Source organism: Notamacropus eugenii, chromosome 3 (genome assembly GCF_028372415.1).
Source record: "Notamacropus eugenii isolate mMacEug1 chromosome 3, mMacEug1.pri_v2, whole genome shotgun sequence".
NCBI classification, from domain to species: Eukaryota; Metazoa; Chordata; class Mammalia; order Diprotodontia; family Macropodidae; genus Notamacropus; species Notamacropus eugenii.
Window position 1 is genome coordinate 301,447,444 of NC_092874.1, and position 24,107 is coordinate 301,471,550.

General features: G+C 46.4%; 1 protein-coding gene across 2 annotated transcripts in view; it reads right to left on the reverse strand.

Moving 5' to 3' along the window:
- Positions 1-24,107, reverse strand: part of CYB5R3 (cytochrome b5 reductase 3) — a 31,732-nt gene that overhangs the window by 6,769 nt on the left and 856 nt on the right. Inside the window, exons 1-6 of one of the 2 annotated variants that reach the window (XM_072596330.1) lie at positions 18,844-18,865; positions 12,957-13,088; positions 7,018-7,090; positions 5,333-5,439; positions 3,438-3,567; positions 4-87 (exon numbers count right to left, since the gene is read on the reverse strand). In XM_072596330.1, coding sequence (XP_072452431.1) covers positions 4-87; positions 3,438-3,567; positions 5,333-5,439; positions 7,018-7,090; positions 12,957-13,040 — 478 coding nt within the window. In that variant the 5' untranslated portion in view covers positions 13,041-13,088; positions 18,844-18,865. Of the gene's footprint in view, positions 1-3; positions 88-3,437; positions 3,568-5,332; positions 5,440-7,017; positions 7,091-12,956; positions 13,089-18,843; positions 18,866-24,107 lie in introns of those variants that run through there. The other variant, XM_072596329.1, reaches the window with a different exon arrangement.

Consider the following 24,107-nt stretch of genomic DNA (forward strand, 5'->3'; position numbering starts at 1 on the left):
CACCTGTCCCTCCTGCAATCATGCCCACTGATTTCACTGCCTTTATGACAGGCTCCGACTTCTTGTCAGGACGGATGGCAAACTTCCCTGGAAGACAGAACCATCATATGAGACAAAATGGGACCAAGAAAGCTTCCAAGATGTGCCTCCTACTCAGGGGGCAGAGGCAGGAACGACCAAAGCAGCCACGTGAAAACCAGAACTGGGGCCAGGACGTTGGCCATCATGTACTCCAATTTCTACATTTAACAGCCAGAGAGTGGATGGGATTGACTCAGCTCATTCACCCAGATGAGAGCCCAGAAAGGATTGAAAGTCAGGTCTGTGTAAAGCCTGGTTCACCCATCTCGCAGGTGAAGGATGGACAGAAGGCACTTCCTACAGAAATCTGCAAGAAAACTAGGATCCCATTTTAATTAATAATTCACCATTTCTGAATTTAAAAATAAAGTGAAACTGAAGTCTATGGCATTATAATGATGCACATGACGAAGATTAAAAACTTTGGCCCAGTGAGATTTACAGCCAGAATGAAGGGCTGCTTCAGAGTTAGGAAAACAAGAAACAGATTTGATCATACTAAAAACAAAAACCAGGTGATATTATCAATTTTGTTGTACAGTTGTTTTAGTCCTGTCTGATTCTTTGTGACCCCATTTGGGGTTTTTTGGGTAAAGACACTAGAGTGGTTTGCCATTTCCTTCTCTAGCTTATTTTACAGATGAGGAAACTGAGGCAAACAGGCAAGTGACTTGCCCAGGGTCATACAGCAATAAGTGTCTGAGGTCGTCCTGACTCATTTTCTCATCCAGCACTCTATGAACTATGACACCACCTAGCTGCCCGATTTTATCAATGGATGCAGAGAAAATTTTCAACAATATCTAATATTCATTCCTATTGAAAAATCCTAGAAACTATAGGAATAAGTGGTTATGTCCTTAATACACAAAGTAGAACCTATCTGATAGCAAGAACCAGTCTTATCTGTCATGGGGATAAACTAAAGAGTGTCCCATAAGATCAGGGATAAACAAGGATGGCCATTGTCAACATCCCCATTCACCATAGTGCCAGAAAAGCTAAGTATGACAATGAGACAAGAAAAAGAAATTGAGGGAAGAAGCAGAATCAAAGAAGAAATAAAATGACTGCTTTGAGCCAATGATATGATGATGTCAAAGTGTTTCCTGCAGAACTAACTGAAACCATGAACAACTTACTCACATAAGTCATCCACATCTCTGTATATCACCCATAAGATCCAGGGGGAAGAGACAGAACAAGAGATTCCATTTAAAATAACCATAGAAAACATAGAATATTTGAAATTCTGCTTTCCAAGACAAACACAGGAACCAGAGACACACATTTATGACTCTTTACACAAATAAAGACAGATGATTAGAGAAATCAGCTGCTCATGGTCCAAGCCAATAGAATAAAAATTACATGTTACCTACATGATCAAACTTATTCATATCAATCAAACAACTAAGGGATTACTTTTATGGAGCTGGTATAAATATGACAAAATTCATCGGGAGGAGCAAAATCGAGAATCTCAAGGGAATGAATTAAAAAAAGTGGGAAGGAAGGGGGTCTAACTACCAGCTGTACTAGAAAGCAATAATTACAAAAACAATGAGGTAGTATTTAAATAAAGAGATTGATCCACAGAATAGTAGGTAAGAAACTTATGTTTCTTAATGAAATGTTCAGAAAAACATAAAGAACAAGTTAGCCCAATAGCTTAGTGTTTAATAAAACCAAAGATCCCAGCTATTGGGGGAAAAGCTCAGTATTCTTCAAAAACTGTTGAGAAAAATGGAAAGTAGTCTGGAAGAAACCAGGTTGGACCTAAAGCTCACACCATATGCCAAGATAAGTGCCAAATAGGTACACAAGTTGGATATAAACAAATTACAGGAGCAAGGAAGAAATTACCTGTTAGATATATGGATAAGGGAAGAGTTCATGACCAATCAAAGAGAAATGGGCAATTTTGATTACATAAAATTCAAGTTTTTTTCCAAACAAAATCAATTTAGCTAAAATGAGAACATAAGCAGGCAGATGGGAAAAATATTGACAGCAAGTTTTTATGAAAAAAAAAACTTATGCCTTAAATATATAGGGAACTGATTCAAACTTCTAAGAATACCAGCCATTTACCTAAAGAATTCTAGAGTATCAGCTGCAAAATTAATTGAAATAATTAACAACTTCAACAAAATTGCAGGACATAAAATTAAGCCACCTAAATCATCAGCATTTTGCCAATAAAATCTAGCAGGAAGATGTCAAAGGATAAGGAAGATGGGAAGAAATCCAAACTATCACTTACCATGTAAGAAAAAATTATCTAAAATTATCTAAATCACTACTAATTAGAGAAATGTAAATTAACATAACTCTGAGGTTACATCTCATACACATCAGATTGTCAAAGTTGATTAAAAAAGGAAAAGGACAAATGATGGAGGGGCTGTAGGAAAACAGGTATATTAATGCAATGTTGTTGGAATTGTGAACTGGTCCAGTCATTCTGGAAAGCAATTTGGAACTATACTCCAAAAGCAATTAAAATGTGTTTGATGAAGGAAGGATACCACTATTAGGTCCATACTGCAAAGAAATCAAAGCAAGAGAAAAGGACCCATATGTACAAAAATATTTATAGCAGCTCTGTTTGCAGTGGGAAAGAACTGGAAACTAAGGGGGTACCTATCAATTGGGGAATACTGATATATGAATATGATGGAATATGATATATGATATATGAATGGGATGGAATACTATTGTGCTATAAGAAGTGATGAAGGGGGGGGTTCAGCAAAACCTGGGAAGACCTGTCTGAACTGATGCAAAGTGAACAAACCAAAGAACCAGGAGAGAACAATTTATGTAATAATAGCAATATTGCAAAGATAAACAAAGACTTTGAAAGACTTAATAACTCTCATGAATATATAATGACCAACCACGGTTCCAGAACTGATGATGAAAGATGGACCCAGAATACAGATGAAAGCATGTTTTTTTGGATATGGCCAATGAGGAAATTTATTTTACCTGGACTATATGTATTTATAATAAGGAATTTTGTTTTTCTTGTTTTCTCAGTTGCAAGAGAGAGTAGGTGGAGTGTCATTTGAAAATAAAAATATTTAAAAGAGGAAAAGAAAATATTTAAAAGAGGAAAAGAAAAGAACTTTCCTTTTTCTTTGTAGAAGTGAAGGATTGTGGATGTGGAACACTTGTGTCAGACTCAATCCATATGTTGGTTAGTTTTAATCAACTGCCTTGTTTTTCCTTTTTTTTTTCATTCTCTATTACATTCTTTGTTATTCATTGGGTAAGTAAAGGGGGAAGGAGCTTTTTGGAAGTCAAGGTGATGTAAAAAAGCAAGATGGCAAAAACTGAAACCAATTCACCTTTACCACGGTAGACCAGCAGTCCACTGGGGCCTCTGAAGTCAATGGTGTCATCGATTTTCAGACTCTCCAAGTACTGGGACATCTTCCCGCCAGCAGGAAACTTGGGATTTGTGTCTTTGAAGTAAATCTAGAAAATACCCCCCCCCCATTTAAGTCAAACCCCAAAGCCAGCAGTCCCTAGGGTCTGAGCCAGCCCTTCCTCCTGGGGGCACCTGCCAAACCAGGGGCTTGTAGCTATCTCCTGGCTGCCCTGGGCCTCCCAATACAGCCCATTCTCAAGCATCAGCCCTGACCCTCATCTTCCCTCCCCACCACCCACCAGTCTGAGTCCTTTTTCCCAGAGTTTGACCTCAAGGAGCAGTCATATTGGAAAGCAACCTGACCACTTAATACATAAATATACTTAAAACATAGAAATGATTGATAACAGTTTAATAGATTCCAGTTCATTGAATGTCAGAGCTGGGAGGGACCTTAGCAATAAAATCAACCCTTTCATTCTATGAGTAAGGAATCATGAGATCCTAGACATAGAAACAGAAGAGACCTCAGAGGTCATTTAGGCCAAGGTTTTACAGATGGGTAAACTGAGGCACAGAGAGGGGCAAGTAACTTTCCAAAGTCACTTAGGCAGTAAACTTTAGAGGTAAGAGCTGAACTCAGGTCTTCTGGCTACAGGGCCAGGGCCTTTTCCATCATTAAGGTCTAGAGAAGAGGGTCACTTACTCAATGGTCACAGCCACATTAAGTTTTCCAAGGATGTTTGTATCTAAAATTCCAAGTACCCCCCTAAGAAGTGCATACCTCAAGTTGAAATTTCAGACCCTTTGGCAGGCTGGTTAGGGAATAAGGAAGAGAAAGAAGAAAGAAAGCCCGGAATTTAGAGTCTGAGAAGCTGGGTTTGAACCCCACTCTGCTAGTCACATGATGCTATGGGCAGTCACTTCACCTAAGGCTCACTGACCTGGATGGTCTCAAAGGTCCCTTCCAGCCCTGAGTCTCACAGTTCGAGGAGAAGGTCTTTGGAGGTGGGGGATGGGGGATATTCTGGCTGCCTCACCTGCCCAGGCAGGAGGAAAGGGTCCCTGCTTGGGCCACCCAGTCCATTGTACACCCAACACCCTCTCCTGCCTCCTACAACTCCACCCCCCAAAATGTGCTCACACTGCCTGATGCCTTGGGGTGATGCCACCATATGTGGAGAGAAGGGTCAGCCTCAGCTCCCTCTCAACCTTCACACACACAACCCTCAGGACATTGTGAACCTCATCAGCTCCTATGGATTTAATGACCATCTCTATCTTCCTGCCTTCACCTCTCTCCCAAATGCTAGCCTTGCATCTCCAACTGTCTCCTGGACACCTCCAATTCAATGTGTCCAAAACTGAGTTCATTATCTTCCCCCTCCCTCCAGACCTCCCCTGTTCCTGTTTTCCTATCACCATCAAGCACATCGCCAGCCTCCTAGCCTTCCAGGCTCCCAGCCTTCTTCCATTTCAGTCTCAGTTCTCTCTCTCAAACCCCACAGATTCAGATTTTACCTTTGTAATATCTCTCAATATCTCTTGGCCAACATTGGCCAGCATGAAGCCTCCCAAAGGCTTTGATGAGTCACAGGAACCTGTAAGCCCTGGCCAAGGGAGCCATGTGAGGAGTGGGGGAGGGAGATGGAAATTCAACAGATTCCAAAGAATGTGGTCTGCTGTTTACGAGGGGATGGCTGGATCTCATTAGCTAGAAATGAAACAGCAGGCTCTAGTCCCATGATGGAAAAAGTAAAGTTACCAAGGACAGCTGTTTGAGGGCACATAAGAAATGCTCAGGCCTTGGGAATGCCAACAAGCAGCAGCCACCCACCAGGGAGGCTGGGACCTTGGGGGAGAGAGGCTCACCTTAATGACCAGATCCACATAGCCTTTATCGTCATCACTGGAGATGGGGGTATAGGGACGGATGACCAGGTTTCCATCGATCCGGGCAGAGAGGTAAATGTGCTGACCTGGAGAGAGAAGGGAGCAGGAGCAGGGACTTCAGAGTGGCCTTCTCTAGGGTAAGGATTCCTCCCTCAGTCAGTCTGGGGAGGATTGTGGTGGGGCCCACCTCAGAATCATGGGGTGAGATCTACTGTTGTTCAGTCATATGTGACTTGTGAGCCCATTTGGGGTATTCTGGGCAAAGACACTGGGGTGGTATATGTGTGTGTGCCGTGTTGTGAAATGGATCAAAGCAAATCCTGCACGTCACAAAGGAAACCCATTATACTGGAATATGGCAATCAGAGAGTGAGATAAGCTCAAGGAGATCAAAGTAAGAAGCCTTGATAGAGGAGGAGAAAGAGGAAGAGGAGGAGGAGAAGGCTGCAGGAACTCACCCCACCCCCAGCGGTCATGGCCCTGTGGTTGACACCCAGTAATCAGTGCTCTTGAGTTCTGGAGTACAAAATGGGAATCCCCAGGCCAGACATTCATCCTGGGCCTTCAGACTGAGTCACCAGGAGCTCACACAGAGATGGCACCACCCACTTTTTTCCCTTTTTTTATATACATGAAAATACCCATTTGATTTAGTGTTTACATTCAGCCCAAACATAAATTACATTTTTAAAAATGAATTCCTGGCCCCAAAGGAGCCCCTTTGGCCAGGACAGGTAAGCAAGGTGACCACCCAGTCCTACTCCAGGGATGGGGCAATTAGTTTAGTTAAATTGCCTTTAATTTCTCTTTCTTATTTTTTATTACACAGGGTAGAATTCTAGATGGGGTAGGGGAGGGACATATATCCATCTATCCATTCCCATATGTATAACTAAACAGTAACTGTTTCTCTTTTACCCAGGAACCCTGACAGTCTTCCCCTCCCAGTTTGATTTTTTTTTTTATTAAAGGGGCCATCTCTTGAGTCACTTAAAGAAGGCTATTCATTGAATGGGTGTATCTCACTCAAAGGGAGAATGCAATAAGACCTTAGCCTAAAAGGGCCAGGGTCTCCCATTGCATCCTGGGCCATCTCCAGTCATCCTGATGAATATCAGGTCACTAGACCCAGATGGCTCAGCAGGAGAAAGTGAGGTTGGTGACCTTGTCCAGCCCTCCCTCACTCAAATCAAAGTCAACAGCAAGTCATGTCATCATCTTGAGGTCATAGTTCTCCTCAAGAATAAAGGACAAACACAACCCATATGTATATATGAGAGCTACATATATGTATATGTATATAGGCAAGAATGCATACAATACACACACACAGAGGGAAGGAGAGATAATGCAAAACCAAAAGATATCCATAAAAATTAAATTAAAATGAAAGGAGTGTTTGAGTTCACAGCCTCATTGATAAACTATGATTAAGATGCTAAATATTCAAAAGAATCCAACCAGGGACCAAACTAGCTACAAAGAAAATGCACAAGGCAGAAAACAGAATGAGACTGGAAGTGGCTAAGTTCAAACCGCTGCCCTGCCAGCTCCCAGAAGACTGTCCCCCCATCCCCATCCCCAGGACCTAAGCATCACCCCAGGAGAGCAGGACTTCCTGCCAGACTTCCCATGACAGCCCCAAGGCCAGGAGCAGGACTCACCGATGGGGAGGCCCAGCACATGCTGTGGAGATGGGAGGGCGAACCGGAACCTCCGTGTGTCATGGCTGATAATCTGGGAGGGGGAAAAATTAACACAACAGTGAGACTATTGAGGTACAAAGGTTGCAGGATAGTCTGGCCTTGAAATCAGGAAGACCTGGGTTCAAGACCCTCCTCAGACATATACTGGTTGTGGGACCCTAGGACAAGTCACTTAAGCTCTCCATGCCCCAGGTAGCCCAGAGAAGATGCTGAGTGGCAGGTCCTCACCTGGGACCTCACTAGTCCCATCTCTACCTCCTCATATCTGAAGTATCGCAAGGCATTTTCTTCACAATAACCCTTTAGGATAGTCACACTAGGGAAATTATATACAAGGAGAAACCAAAGCTAAGAGGGTTAAAGTTTGCACAGCTAATGAGTATCAGGGCAACATTCACACCCAGACCTTTTGCCTCCAAGAAAAATGCTGGAAAAGTCCCAGGGTCCTTACCCATGAAGAGGAACTTGGGGGCAGCCTGGTGCCAGGGCTTCTGTTCCCTTTATCATCCATAGGGAAATCCCCATCTGTCCATCTCACTTTCCCACACAAAACTAACTCTTCCAGGAAGACCTTGCTGTAGGGCAGAGGAATGGGCTGGGTCTCAAGGCCCTCCTTGTCCTTAGACATCTACCAGCTCTACAGTCTTGGACCAGTCCCCTTCCCGTGTTTCAGCCTCTTCTTCTGATCCTTTCCAGTCATAGGATCACCCTTTGATCCACCTTCACCCTTGCAGCATCATCCCCATGAGAGTCCTGCCCTGTACCCTAATCTCTGCCTCCCCCTCCCCAGCAAGTCAGACCCTCCAGAAACTGAGAATGTGGCTCAGTATCTCAGAGCTGGCAGGAAGCTCACTGAGAAGAGGCAGAGGGGGAAGCTCACCAACCAAGGTAGACAAGGAATCCCTCATGCCATGGGCCTCTGTGTGAAAGCCCTCTGGTTGTGAAGCTATAGGACCCTCACCTCCCAGTAGTAGCCTCCTCTATTTCTAGACATTGTAATTGTTAGAAAATTTGTTTTTCCTTTGATGGAGCTGGAATTGAATCCCATAACTTCTCCCCCATTCCTGGTTCTTCCCTCCGGGCCAAGCAGAGTGAGGTTAATCCCTGATCCAAAGATAGCCTTGAAGACAGGGCAGTAAGGTGGCCCCAGACTCAGGAAGCCATTGAGAAGTTTCTTCATTTCTGATTCTCTGTGACTTCAGCTGGGGTTTTCTTGGCAAAGACACTGGAGTGGTGTGCCGTTTCCTTCATCAGGAGTCAGGAAGACCTGAGTTCAAATACAGCCTCAGATGCTTCCTAGCTATATGACCCTGGGCAAGTCACTTAACCCTATCTGCCTTAGTTTCCTCAAGCCACTCCAATATCTCTGCCAAGAAAAACCTACATAGGGTCATGACTGGACAACAATAACTCAAAGACAGCTAGCCTGCCTGGCTCCTACCCCCTAAAGCTCCTCAACAGGATGGACGTTCTCAGTCCCTTCAAAAGACCTGAAACACTGTAAGCTCCCACGGGGAGGGACTGACTTTTAGGCCCGAGGTGAGCTCTTAGGTCTGGGTCCTCCCAGGATGTCCTGGCCTTTCTCTCTCCCTCTGCATTCCCAAGTTCAGAGGTACCTGGCCTTCCAGGTACATCCAGAACTGGATCTTCCCACTTGATCTAGTGTTCACCTGAGGCCCTAGCCCATCATTACAGCTTGGTCCAATGGCCTTGGGCTGCTTCCCTTCCTTGATTCTATCAAAATACCTTTAACCTAGCCTAGCCTCCATTGTCTCAGACTGAGTCCAGCTGTTTCCCACCCTTGATCTCATCAAAATCCCCCTCCCTTGGTTCTGACCTCTAGTCACCCCTCCCCAGACCCCTCCTCCAAGAGCGCCCTAGAGGGCTCCCGCAGTCTGTCCTCTCCTTGTCTCCATGCAGGTGCTCGGATTCAAAACAAGCATCACCAATGGGGAGGCTTCTTAGGAGTCTGACCAACATGGCAGATCTTAGAGAAACTTGGTTTTCTTTGGCTGAAAGACGTCTCGAGTTGAATTCATCCTGGCAGACCCAGGGTATTTCGGGGTCCCCAGCACCCCAGACCTTGACACACTGACCATCTTCTTGCCCCAACATCTTCCTACTTGAACAACCATCATCCCAGGACAAAATGACTCAGGATGTTTGGTGAGCTGCCAAACCCTCGCAGGAAGGGTCTGGATGCAAAGGGTGGGGCTGAAGCCTGGATGATCAAACCACAGGCATGGTATGGAGGGGGCCTGTTAGCCCTGGGGAGGAGGCCAAAGGAGCTACTCTGGGCCCTGCCCATCTTGGAACTGAGAAGGAATGACAGGGCTGGGAGCGGCCTGAGAACAGGGGATGTCAGGCCAATTTTGTAGAAGCAGGCCATGGCCTCAGAGCCCTGCTGGTTAATCCTTCTTTGGGGAATTTCTGGGAGAACATGGACAAGAAGCCCACAGGCTGAGCAGGCCAGGACAGGTTGCAATCTACACTGGTGGAAGGACTATGCACATACAGATGAAATCCCAGAAAGGATCCAAAGGAAAAGAGGAGGGAAGGGAATGAGACAAATATTTATGAAGTCTTGGCTGTGCTGAGTGCTGTGAGGAGTGCTGCACAATGAGGTGATCGTCGCACCGGATCCTCACACAACCCTGGGAGACAGGTGCTATGATTATCCTCATCTTACAAATGAAGAAACTGAGGCAGGCAGAAGTGAAGTGACTTGCCCAGGGCCTGGGGCTGGATTTGAACCCAGGTCTTGAGACTCCAGACCTTGTACGCTGTGTTCCATGGTGCCCCCTGATGGCCTCTAATCAGCAAAGCAGAATGGCTCATCAGGACCGGGTATCCAATAGTCCCGGCTGGGCTGAAGGAGCTGAGGGTGCTGAGACAGGAGAGCATGTGGGTTGTCTTCAAACATCTGAAGGCCGTCATGCTCTGTTTAGTCCCAGAGGACAGAGCAAAGATGGCAGAGAGTCCCAGGAAGCAGACTTGGGTTGAATAAAGTAGAAGAATTTCCTGACCGTCAGAGCTACTGTCAAACAATGGACGATAAATAAGTGGCAGTGAGCTCCCTGCCCCAGGGGCAGTTAAGCAAAGGCTGGATAACAGCTTGTGGTCAGAGGGCTGGTGGCTTGAAGAGACTTCTCTCAGGATACTGCATATTTCCATGGGTATAAATCACTTCACCTTTGACTGCCTCAGTCTCCTCATCTGAAAAATGGGCCTCCTAGGGGTAAAAATGTAAGTTATTTGAGTCATTGACTCCTCTAGTACAAAATGGGAGACGTGCATCCCCATTTTATAAGCCAAGCTGAAGAAACTGGAGAGTTTTAGCCAGAAGAAGAGGAAAGCCAGGCAGGCCAGGAGCCATCTTTGAGTATCTGAAGGACTGTCCCATGAAGAGGAACTCCCTTGGCCCCAAGGTCTAACTGGAGTCCATGGGTGGAAAATTGCATCTGGCATCAGGAAAAACATGCTGGAGAAGAGAACTGTTCCAGAGTGAAACATTGAATCCCCCATCCCCAGAGGGGCTCAAGCAGAGTCTGGTTGGTCATTAGCCCAGGGCGTGGTGGGGCCGACTCTTTTCAGCCACAGAGTGAGGCCCTTCCTGCTCTGAGAGTCACTGCCTGCCTGGTGCCCTACTTAGCAGGGCTATGTGAGGACCAAGAGGAAGGTGGATGTGTCAGGCTTTGGTGAAAGTAAAGAAGGCTGAGAAAGGGTAACCAAGGACCTGTACCTGCCCAGGCCTTGGTAGCCAGCCTAGCCATGAAATCATCCAGTCAGGAGAAAGGGAGAAAGGGAGAATTTGCTGGGTTAGTTTAAAAACGGGGGGAGGGGAGGCAGAGAACTTTTAATAGGTGAGTGGGTTGGCTTCCGTCCTTCCTGTTCGTGTGGAACATTCAAGTCTGATCCAGAAAAAGGTCAATCCAACTCCCCAGGCCGAGTCCTTTGCAAGCCTTGAAGATGGAACAATGCCTTGGACTGGGTGACCCAGTGGATAGAGCACTGGCCTTGGTACCAGGAAGCCCAGAGTTCAAATTTGGCCTCAGACACTTAAACTATGTAACCCTTGGGGGAGTCACTTGGCTGCTCCCTGCCTCAGTTTCCTCATCTGTAAAATCAGGATAATAATATCTACTCTCCAGCATTAGGAGGAAATAACACGGAAAGAATGTGTTTTGTAAACCTTAAAAGCTCTAAAGGAACAGGAGCTTTAATTACCACATTTGTCAGGGGAGTTAGGCACACACGATACTGTGCATCTCTTTGTTTCTTTGCAGGTCAATGAGAGAGCTCTGAATTAAGCCAGGAACCTGGGCTGTGGTCCCAGTTCTGCTACTAACCAACTGTGTGACCTTGGGCAAGTAATTCCACCTCTATCAATCAATCAGCCCATAAGAAGGCATTAAGTGTGTACTTTGTGCCAGGCTCTGGGGAGGATTCCTTACATTGATCTCAAATCTTTCTTTTTGTCCTTTCACCCACCAATCCTCATTTCTCCTTTTGAAACCTCATAATTCAATCTAATCCCTACAAGGCTGCCTCTCTGACCCTGGGTCCTGTACTTGTCACTTACAACCTGTGTATCCTGGACTCTTCACTTCTCTGGCTAGGCCTCTGAGGCCCATCCCAGCTTCTCCCCCTCACTCCCTTCTTTCCATAGATTCTATCCTCTAGGCTTATCCTTCTTTGCTGCCTCAGCTGCTGTTCTTATGACGGGCCTTCTAAAGGCTCAGGCTGGACTAGATGTGCCCCTACAGTTGAAGTCTGGGAACAGCCTCTGCTTCCTCAGTCCCACAGGCTGTCTGTCCCTTAGTCATGTCCCTTCCTCCTAGCTAGGACGCCCTCCTTTCTGCTCTGTCCCTTCTCTGGAATCTCTTATAACAGCTTTGGAACTAGGCTCCCCAAATTACTGAGCTGTGCATACCTTTTGGCCCAGCAATGCTAAATGCCCCAAAGAGATCAAAGAAAGAAAATAAATGCCCCACATGCACAAAAATATTGATAACAGCTCTTTTTGTTGTGGCAAAGAATTAGAAACAGAGAGGATGCCCATCTGTTGAATGGCTGAACAAGGTGTGGTACATGGAGCTGATGTGACACTATTGTGCTGTTGTAAGAAATGAGGAAGGCGATGCTTCAGAGAAACTTGGAAAGATTTGTCTGAATGGACGCAGGAGGAGCAGAACCTGGAGAACAATTTATATAACAAAGTACGGTAGAAACAAGCAAGTTTGAATTAAAGGTTATCGATCCAGGCAATGATTCACACAGGACTCATGATGAAGCCTGCTGTCTGCTTCCTAACAAAGAAAAGATGGCCTCAAGGTGAAGACTCAGACACGGATCTTGGCCAAGGCAGGAATGTGACTGTGCCTGTTTGTTAAAAAGCTGATTGTTTTTCCTTTTTTTTCAGTGCACATCAAGAGGGAAGGAGTAAGGAGTTTGTAGGGAAAGAAAATAGATATTTATTAATTTTTTTAAAACAAAAGAAAACATAAAACAAAAGTGAAAAAAACTAAATGTATCGAAGAATCCTCCTACTTTCTGCATTGAACAGCTTTTCTGATTTTTCTTCAAAGCCCCTCTAGGCCCAACACACAGGCTGCAGATCAGGGTAATTGCTGCTCAGCCCTCCAGAGGTGCATAGGATGGACGGGTATTTCCAGCATCTGTACCTGGTGATAGGACCTGGGACGTGGGATCTGGGATCTAGAGGCAGAGGGGACACAGTCCCCCATCCACTTCAACCAGGAAGGGCCTGATTCTAAGGGCACTCAATCCTTCTGATTTTCCAGCACTGTAGCCTTGCTTAGAGGTCCCCCTGGAAGGAATATCCCCAAGGCTAGGAGTCTTGGCATCCCCACCCCAGACTGGACCCTATCACTTACCTCTTTGTCGATCAGCCTCAACGGGTACTTCACCTCAGGGTTCTCTAGGGTGATGGGGGGAGCCGACTTCCCAAAAAGCTTCATGAAGAGGCTATAGATAAACCAGACAGGGGATAGCACAAAGCTACCCAACTGCAAAGAAATGGAAAAATAAAGTCATCAAGGGCCCAGGAAGGGGAGAGAAAATGAGGCTTCTGATACTCTTGCTGGTGGGAAAACTTGATCTGAATGAGACCCTTCCCTGGCAGCTTTAATGGGCTGTGTTTTTCAGGGAGCCCAGTTCCTCCAACCACCCAGCCCTCAAAGGGTCACCAAGAGGAACCCTGAAGGCTGTTGCGAAACCCTTTCATTTTCCAGATGAGAGAATCCAGAGAGGAAAGCACTCATCCAAGGTCATGCGAATAGAACCAGGACTTGTGTGAGGATGGGTCAGGGTTGGCCCACAGCAACATGGAGAGAATCAAATTGACCTGACTCACACCTGAATGACTCCCTGGTCAGTCCATATCCTATGTGCCCTCATCAAGCAGACTCACCCTGCCCCTAAACCTTATGCCTTTCCCAAGCCTCAAATAAGTGTAAAGGATTCTTCCCCTTTCCCCTTCACACACACACACACACACACACACACACACACACACACACACACACACTCCCCTTTTTTTATTGTTTGTTATAAGGGCTGGATATCTGGGAGGCAGCAAGGAGGGGTACATTGGGAAGGATCAGTGACGTAAAAACAAGAGATCAATCAACATATATGTGAAGAAAATATATATGAAAAATGTAAAAGATTACTGTAATTATCAAGGGGAGTTTCTAAAGCTCTCAAGCGCCTGTTAGCCATGTGGTGATAGAAGAGAGAATGCAAGATGGAGTCAGGAAGACCTGTGTTCAAACCCTGCCTCTGACCCTTATTAGCCCTCTGACTCTTTTTTCATTTCTGTTTTACATGTTTCTTTTTTAAAAGTTTTTTGAAATTTGGGGTTTTTTTTGGCAAAGATACAGGAGTGGTTTGCGATTTCCTATTCTAGGTCATTTTATAGATGAGGAAACTGAGGCAAACAGGGTTAAGTGACTTGCTCAGGGTCACTCAGCTTAGAAGTGTACAAACTCATTATGGATGGATTTTTTTTCTCTTAAACTTAGATGTGGTACTCCAGGTGCGGTGCAACCCTCAGAACCTATTTCAGCCTCAGCTTCCTTATCCATAAATTGGGTGGAATAAAAGCCTAGAAACACTCCCCAGGCCTATTGTTAGACTCCAATAAAGCTCTCAGAAAACAACCATTGATAAAAAAAGGGAAACACTGGAACTAGACCTAGGTCACCTAGCACAAAGGGTTAGATCTCCATTCGAGGCTTCTAGAAGATATTCCTTTTTACTACCTCAGGGATCACTATTTAAAATATATACACATACATACATACATACATACATACACATCTGTATAGGTGGCACAGTGGAGAGAGACAGGAGGACCTGAGTTCAAATTTGGCCTCAGACACTTACTAGTTGTGTGACTCTGGGCAAGTCACTTAACTTTACCTCAGTTTTCTCATCTATAAAATGAGCTGGAGAAGGAAATGGTAAACTACTCCAGCATCTTTGCCAAGAAAAGCCCAAATAGGGTCCTAAAGAATGAGATGTTTCTGAAGAACAACTTCTTAAAAGTTCTCAGTGGGAATGTAAGAATTGGTTTTGGTTAACAGAAATATTTGTTACAAAGACTTTTGTTTCTTTTAAATAGGTAGAAGAAAAGGTAAACTTTTGTTCATTGAAAATAATTATCACTTAAAAAAAAAAGAAATGCTATAAGGTAAGAGATTTCCAGAAGAAAACTCCCCAAGAAGAACTCCAGAATATCTGTGCTTGGAATGGATAGGAAAGCCTAAAAAAAGAAGGGGGGCAGAGGGGCTCCCAAGGGCTGGAATTTCCGGAAAGTCCCTTGGGGCAGATCTAAGGTTATTTTGGGATTCTGTCTCCACGTTCCCAGTCATTTGTGTCAAAAAGCCTTCCCAGGATGCCACCCTGGGGCCCAGTAGAGTTGTTAAGCCACATTCACCGGCTTCTATCTCCTTTCCTTCACCCTCTTTCCCCAGATCCAACCACAGAAGACCAGAGTCACGGGAGCCGCAGAGGCTGCTCTGTCTGGGATCTGTTTGCTTCTGAACAGGGATCCCCTCCCTCCTCCACAGGCCAGCAGGGCCTGCCCAGGCCTCTGCTTAAGACCTCCAACAAGGAGAATTGCCTCTACTCGCTGAGGCTCAGCTTTTAAGAGTTCCAGTCACTCTATAGGCAACGTGGCAAGCACCATGCTAAGTACTGGGGATACAAAGAGGGGCAAAAAACTGTCCCTGACCTCAAGGAGCTCACAATGTAAGGGAGTCCTTCTTTACACTGAACCATAACATGTTTCTCTGTAACTGTGGATGAAGGATGTTAGAGAACCCCTCCCCCCAATAAAGCCATATACCCCCACACCTACACTTACATACACCCCCATATGCATTTATACGTCTGCACACACACACACACACACACACACACACACACACATACACATACACACACACACACACACACACACACACACACACACACACACACACACACATGAGATGGGAGGAGACCAGAAAAAGAAAGTCTTCTTTAAGGAGGCAGTCCCCAAAAGGAAAATAAACAAACAAAAGCCACAAGGCCAGGACACCTTAGTAATGGGGGAGACAAGGCTACATCCTTCCAAGGGTATCCTTGGGTTACAACTTAGGACAGAAGTAGTGACAGTAAGAATAATATTAAAATAGTGCTTTACCAATGTTACATCCTTTGATCCTAACAATAACCCTGAGAAGTGAGTGCTATTACTATCCCCGTTTTACAGATGAGGCTTGCCCAAGATCACACAACTAGTAAGTATCTGAGGCTGGATTTAAATTTAGGTCTTCCAGAACTCTAGTAATGGATAATCAGGAAGAAGACCCCAAATTAAAAAAAAAAAAATAGATTCTATTCTTTGTTCTTAGTTTAAGGCAGAGAGTGAATCCCGGGAGAAAGAATCCTCCTTCCCCTCCCCGTCTCCCTCTTCCTAGGATATACCTGGTCATGGAAAGTAAACTCATTTTCATTCTGGTCTAATTTCATTTGTAAAGATTCCCAATAATGATCTACATCAAAGAAGTAGCATAAGACATGACGAGAAAAGGAGGAAAGAGGCAGTTACATAACGAGAGAGAAAGGTCTCTCATCGGAGGGCATGGACACAAATCACAAAGGATGAGAAAGTATGAATGGCTGCTATGTGCACCACTGAAGATATGTACACACACCCTCATCCATGAGCTCACATCTATTTGCAATTTTAAAATAGTGACTATGCAGGTAATATTTTCAATATTTCTCAAGGTGAATATATTCAAACAGATTAATCGTGTCAAACACAGGAGAACTGAACGTTCCATGAGTATGAAAACACTTTACTACTCTTAAGAAAGTGCACACTTATTTTTATCCCAGTTTCAACTGTAGATAAATTAATTCAAAAAGATTTTCCAAATGGAAGGAATGAATAAAAATGCCCAAATGCTGTAGAGGGACTATGTATGTAATATGGACTTCTGCACTACAGACCTCTGATTTTATAGGTCTGGAGACATCCTCTCCTGCCAGCCTCTCCAGCCCTGTGTCCCACTGGATACAGTTAACTGAGCTGCTGTGGTTATAAAAATTCTTCAGCCAGGATAACAGTTGAATGCTAAGCATTTCATACATAGTGGGCTTTTGGCCGATCACGTCCTCTGTCAGGCTAGTTGGGATGACTGCACTCTGGGGCAGAAGTCATGTGGAGCTGTGGCTTCCATCCACACCATAGTATCCTGTCACCTTACATTTATCTGAAACTTTAAAGATGGAAAATAACCTAATTTACATTATCTCATTTGAGCACATGTTACTTTAGTGACGTCTCTAAGTAAAACTTTAGTATGGGATACTTGTAATGCACATTTACTATCAAATAATTAAATTAGAATTTCTAGATGTCCAACATGAAGAATATGGGTAGCCCCCCAACAAGGATAAGATAAGATTATTCTGCTCTGAGCCCAAGCCAGGCTCCGCTTCCTCCAATTCTCTTTCTGCCTTTGGACTTCCAGAGTCCTTCCTCCCCAGCACAGGGCACGTGATCTCCTGCCTGGTGCAAACAGGCAATCACTGTGTTCCTTAGGTGGTGATCACTGGAGAAAGTGGGCAGTGAGAATTCTTATTCCTCTTTTACAAATGGGGAAACCAAGATTCCCAGAAGGGTGGTAGAAGGAAGGGATGATGGAGCCAAGACTTAGATCTGGGGCTCCAAACCCAAATTTCTTTCCCCTATTCCACATGGATCTTGACACTCCCTGTCATTTTTCCAATCAGAAAATACAGAGTTTGGAGTCAGAGGCCCTGGGTTCAGATCCTGCATTTGCCCCTTTTTTTCCAGCTTTCTGAGACTGGATCAGAAGCTGCTCAGCCTGTGAAACTCATTCCAGTGTCCAATGAATTACGAAGAGCCCAATTTGAAGTTAGCAGAGTTCCAGAAGCGATCTGGTCCATTGAAAGAATAGTCGCTCCTGAATTCTTAAGCCCTGGCTTCAAATCTGCCCTCTGATGCTCACTGCCCCTATGGGCTTAGGTAAATCACTTAACCTCCTGGGCCTCAATTTCATCCTGCAGAGGATGAAGGGGTCTGGTACGTGGCCTCTAACCTACAATCCCAGAATCTTGCCCGATGCCTTGTTTACTCATGGTTAATAGTGACCTACCAGCAATAAGATTTTTTTTTTTAAGTCATCAAGTTATTTCAGTTAATAAATAAAGAATTCCAGACTTGGTGACCACACACACAGCTGGGAGGGAGAGAGAGGCGCTGTCTCATTTTGCCAGGCAGGGTTTTCTGTGGCTGGACGAGGACCAACCAAGACTACTTCTTTGTACGATGGGGAGAAACCAACCCCCCACTAAGGTGACTCATCCTGCTTTTAGCCCCCATCAGCCAGTCGGGGGGGAGGGGGGGGGAAGGTAGGAAGAAAACTGGATGAGTGAGAAGGAAACTTGGAAATCGCCTCTAGTCCAATCTCTCACTCTATGACTGAAGGAACACTCGATGAGAAGGAACAGGACTGAAGTCTCAGTAGGGTGGATTTTGAACTCAGGCCCTCAGCTCTTTGCCCCATCTAGACATCTGCTCCGGATAGCATCAGCTCCTCCGGGTCTACACAGCCATTGCCCTCCCCCATCTGCTCCTTCCCAAGTCAATCACTGAGTGAACAAACATTGATTCATCACCTTCTATGTGTCCAACGCTTCGCTAAGTGACTGGCATACAAAAGCCAAACAGAACCTTGTCCTCCGGAGCTTCCCTTCTACTGTACCTCAGTTTCCCCATCTGTATAATGAGGGGGTTATATCAGATACACCCCTCCAAGTTTTGACATCTTCCCATCAAAAAGAGAATGTCTGTCCCTCCCTGAATCACAAGAAATAAATGCCAGGATGCCACTGATGGTCAGGTCCAATCCTAGACAAAGTGCTAAGTCTCCTCTGTGAGCAGAGCTGGGGGATGGGATGCTCCTCAGGTCACAACAAGGGGGTCTGGGCCCAGCTTGTCTCCCCTCTACCTTCTTCCAGACTCCAGGCTATTTAAAGCAGCAAAATCCAGCAGCCTGGCCCTGGGTGTGGCTGGTCCAGTCTTTTCCAGGCCCAGCCAGGCCAGAGTGACTCACACTCTCCAGCTCCCATTCCCTTCAGCCCACAGAATTCCATCCCCAGCCTAGTGCCCAGTCTCCTCCCTGCCAGGCCTGGGGACCAAGGCTACACCCTGGGGGGCCGGGGGCCCAGATAGCTTACCTGATTGTGTCTCAGTCTGCCTCTGGGCCCAGCTCAAGGGAAGTGGGAGGGGAGCAGGGAGGAAACCAGGGAGGGAGAGGGGTGCAGGGAAGATGGAAGGGGATGGGTGGGGGCGGGAAGTGAACCCGCCCTTGGTAAGATCATCAACACCAGGCTAGGGGGCTCTAGAAGAAAGGAAAGGGCTCTAGGAGCAGAAGCTGGAATCTAGAACACCCCACATCCCCGCCCTCCCCCCCTCCCAAAACTGAGGAGGATGAAAAACCCTCAGCTGAGAACAAGGAAACCTAGGCCCAATTCTCCCACTCAGGAGCTGGAGCAAGTCCTCTCCTCCCCTCTACTAATTTCAATTTTCTCTTCTTCATAATGAGGAGCTGGACTACATGGTCAAAGGCCCCTCCCAGCCCTGACATCCCCTGTTCTAAGTCTCCTCCCGGCTCTAACATTCTGTCCTAAATTTTGTGCTATAGGTACCCCTCCTCCAAACTCAGACACAACTGACCAGTGCTCAGTGGCTATTTCCAAAGGCAGGTTAGCTCTAGTCCCAGGAGCCTGGTGGTGGCCCCAGTCCCTGATCTAGGCCCATAAAGCTGAGCCAGCAAAGGCCATTAGACCAGAGAGCCATGGAAAAGTCTAGTGGAATGAGCACAAGCCATTCATGGGAGGCCCATCCCACCCAATCCCAGCCTCCCAGGGAGCTGGTACCTGAACAAGGTGCCACCAGGCCCTGACTGGCAGGGCAAGGTTGATCCCCCAGGAGGAGAACGGAGCCCAGGCAGCTCTGTCCACATGGGCTTGAATCAGCAGCTCTAAGCCAGAGGCCAGGGAAAGACCCTGCACTCACTGGGCTCCTGTGGCTGCACCCGTCCTGATAAAGGAAAGCCCAGCCCCTAAGAACAGGTCTGGGCTGGGGCACACACACCCTGAGGCCCCTAGCTCCCCTGCTTGGTGCCATTGCTGACTCTAGAAAGTGGGAGAGAAGGAGGGGGGTTAAATAGAAACATTAACAGCCCACCCACTATCCCAGGTCTGTTGCCTGCTCTAACAACATTGCTCTCTGGGCCTCAGTTTTCCCTCTTAAATGAGGAATTCAAGATTTCTGCCAGCCCTAGGTAGGCCAGTCCCCCTCTCCCCACTGGCCTCAGTTTCTTCCTCTGTAAAAAGAGGAAGTTGGGCTAGATGACCTCTGAGGTCCCTTTCTAGCTCCAGATCTAAGGTCCTCTATGACCTTAGTCTCCTCTTCTCTCAGATAATGAAGTTAGAGAAGACAAATCCTAAAGTGTTTATCAGTTCTGGATGTAAGACATGATGCCAGCATCTCTTATGTACATTTAATCCTCCCAGCTACCCTGGAACCAGTTGCTATTATGACACCTACCCGCTTTTATAGATGAGGAAACTGAGGCAGTAAGGTGGCTCTGCCAAGGTCACATAGCCAGGAAGTATCTGGGCCCAGATTCAAACCTGGGGCTCCCTGGCTTCTAAGCCAGAGCCCCTCTACCACACTCAATGATTTCCTCCTCCTCCTCTTCCTCTTCTGTAGGTCAGACCTGCCTCCACTGTACTTCCTGTTCACAAACGTGGTTCTCGTTCCCAAGGGAGCCTGAATATTATTCCTCCCATTTCTCAACAGAGACACTGAAGCCTGAGAACTAAAATATCTGGACCGCAGTCAGAAGATGGAGAGAGGCCCCCCAATCCAGCACTTCTAGCCCATGACCTTTCCAACGATTCCTTTTACATTGCAACTGCCCTGATAATCAGACTCTCTCTTTCCAGGGGTGAAGGTCTGGTTGACTCAAAACATAGGCACCACGCTGTGAGCTAAGTGTGGCGAAAGGGCTACTCTCCCGCTGAGTCCCTCGGGTCCTCTAGAACTGGGATTAAGGCTTTGGTCTGTCTTTTCCTGTTCTAGGACTGAGTGCCGGAGTCCCCTCTGGACCTGAGGGGCCGATCCACAGAGACTTTGGAGGCAGGGCTCTAGGCTGGACACACTGGGAGCCCAGCAGGGAAGAAGGCTTTGGACCATGGACTTGGTAGGCCCATCCTAGAAGAACCAAGTTAAATTGTGAACTGAATCCCCTTCCCTTCCCCAGAGACAGAGAGGGTGTAATGGGGGAGGGAGGAGAATAATATCTTGCAGGGGTTGGGGAAGATATTTATGTTTGCTCTTGTTATAACTTTGAAATAAGCCTCCCTTTGTAAAAGCTAAAAAATAAATGAATACATGAATAATCAATTACCATTTATTTCTCACAATGTCTTACACTTATATAAAGAAGATCGAAGTCTACAAAGCTCTTTTTCCACATTCAGTCCCAGGGAGGCAGGAGATAGTGCCAGTGACTGATCCAATGAGCCTCAGTTTCCTCATTTATTGAATTAGGATAATGCCCAAAGTCATAGAGCCAGAATCCAAGCCCAAGCCCTTCTGATCACAAATTGCACCAGGGTTCCTTCAACAGCAGAGGGACATTTCATTCATTTAAAGTAGAGCCTTTGTTTCAGAACATTATTCCTCCCTGAGCCCTTGCAACAAAGAATCAGAGGAAAAGAAACATTAAAAAAAAGGCGAGGGGGGGGGGGGGCGGGAAAGAGGGGAGTTCTGGGAAACTAAGCAACACAATGAAAGACTGAAATTAGGCACGTTATTTTCATACCTGTAGACCCCACTCACACAATGAATTCTTCTTGGGCCAGGCTTGGTCATTCTAATAACCCCCTATGGAATACTTGATTATGAAGCTGTACACTACACAAAAGGCCTGTGCTCAGATACAGTGGTGGAAAACCACAAAGTCCCTGGCCTCATGGAGCCTATATGGAGCATGGGCTGGGAAGGGATGGGCTGTGTACAGAAACAGCTATAAATACAAGGTATACAAGTCTTAATGCTACAGGAATATGGGGGGAGAGACAGAGAGAGAGAAAGAGAAAAACCCCATAGGCCAAAAGAGGACCTTAAGCAGAGTCACTCAAAGACCAGAGAGATTGCAAAGGGCTTGGTCAGGGACTTTAGGAGGGCAGGGCAGGCTCCAGGCCCAGTCAGGAGGCAAAGGCAGAGAGGGAGGGCTTCTCACTGGATCCCTTAACCTTCTCCCCAAGGCCAGGGTAGCTTCTGCAGAAATAAAAGCTGGCCACACCCGACCAGGCTCACCCCTTTCCTGGGGCCCCTGCCTAGCTCACACAGTGAAACAGAAAAAGCCACAGCCGAAGAGTCACCTAGTTAATCAATCAACAAGCAAACATTAAGCACCCAGTGTGTTCTGTTCCAGGCCCTGGAGATACAACCAAAAAAAAATAAAGCATAGAAATAAGATGTACATATACCACTTCCTTGTTGGACATATAGGGAAATTGAGGTCGGGACATGTGAAGTCATACATCCAACTAAAGGTAGAACCGGGGTTGTGTTGTTGAGGTCATTTTCAGTTGTATCTGATTCTCCATGACCCCGTTTTGGGTTTTCTTGGCAAAGATCTGAGAGTGGTTTGCCATTTCCTTTTCCAGCTCATTTTACAGGGTGAAGTGACTTCCCCAGGGTCACATAACTAGTAAGTGTCTGAGGCCTGATCGGAACTCAGGTCTTCCTGACTCCAGGCCCATCACTCTAGCAAGTGAGACTTTCCCTGTTTGTTGCCATTTGGCAAAGATCTTCCCACCCTTGGGTCTCATGTGACAGTAGAGGGCATCTCCATCCTAACTTCCTCATGGTCTCTTTTGTAATTCAGTGCCTGGAATAACGACTGGAAGAGGTCAACTCCCTCATTTTACACAGGAGGAACTGAGGCACAGAGAGAGTTAAGGGCAGAGGGGATGTTTTTTTGGAAGGAGTGACTTCCATTTTCAGTGAGAGCTTTGCATGCCTTGATTTATGGGATTTGTTTTAATAACAGATTCAGCTTAAAGGTTATGAATTATGGGTATTTTCTGGAGAGCCGGTTGTTAAACATTTAAAAGCACACGGCTGATTAAAAGGCTTGCTGAGGATCCACAAGTACTGAAAGGGCATGTTGGAACCTAGCATCCCCCTCTGCCAATGCATAGCCCCCACCACAGAATGTGTCCCTAGACAGCAGGAGCTGTATCTTAATCACCCTTGGATCTCTGTCCAGAGACGGAGCCTATAGTGACTGGCCCTCAATTAAAACAGCAGCTGGGTAGAGGGGAGTTCCTTTTCTATGGAGTGAGCAAGTGAGGTTTAGGGGACCTTTAGTGACTAAGGTGGAAAAGCAGGAACTAAGAGAAATCAAGGAAAGGGAGAACAGAAAGAGGAGATGAGCTGGTCAGAGGACAGGAGAGAAGAGGCATATCAGTTGGACAGTTCCCCTCATGCTCCGAGTATTCTGCAATTTGGGGAAACTGAGGAAAGCTAGCGCTCCAGAAGACTCAGGGAATGACATAGCCAAGAATCATACGGGTAAGATGGGCATGATGGCATCAGGAAGGGCATTCCCACATCCAGGAGATCCCAGAGCAATCCCGAGACGCAGAACAGGGAACATCTGTACATTAAAAAGCCAGCTTTGCCATTTACTTCGAGGGTCACACAAAGGGGAAATTAGTTATCTCCATTTTACAGAACAGTAAAGTAAAATTTCAAGAGGTTAAGAGGCCCAGAAAATGGGGGAAGCGGTGTGCTGCTGGGAGGCGGGAAGCCAGGTCTCTCGAGCCCTACGTGGTGTGCTCAGCAGGACAGTGAAGGAAGGACTAATCTCGGGGTAAAGACTCTGCATGACGCCCAGGAAGACAGACTCGGGTTCCAGTCCCCCAGCACGGCAGCCCCGCCCTCGGCCCCACCCCCAGTCTAGAGAGAAATGCGTTAAGGAGTGTTTGCGGAGGGCAGGGCAGGGGCGCGATTCCGTTTGGATTAGGGGACGGTCGGTCAAATGGAAGAGACTTGGATGATGGATGACACAAAAACAAGCCCCAGATTAGAAGCAGAGCCCTGGTCTCAAGTGCTGCTTGCGCTTCGGGCGAGTGCCTCAGTTTCCCCTTCTGTAGAAGGAGGTGGTGGTTGGATGAGATGGCCTCCAGGGTCCCCCTCAGCCTCAGGACTAGTCTAGCTCGGCTTGGCCCCCGAGCACAGCAAGAGACGCCTCCAGAGGAAATTATAAAAGAGGCCAGATGAGGCTGGGCCTCAGCCTCCGAGGGGGAGAGCTAAGAATAACTGACATTCGGAACTGGCAGCCTAGTGACAGGCGGCTGTCCCCAGAAGCACAGGGTGTCGACGGACACTGACTGGGGGTGGTGGTGGTGGTGCTGGG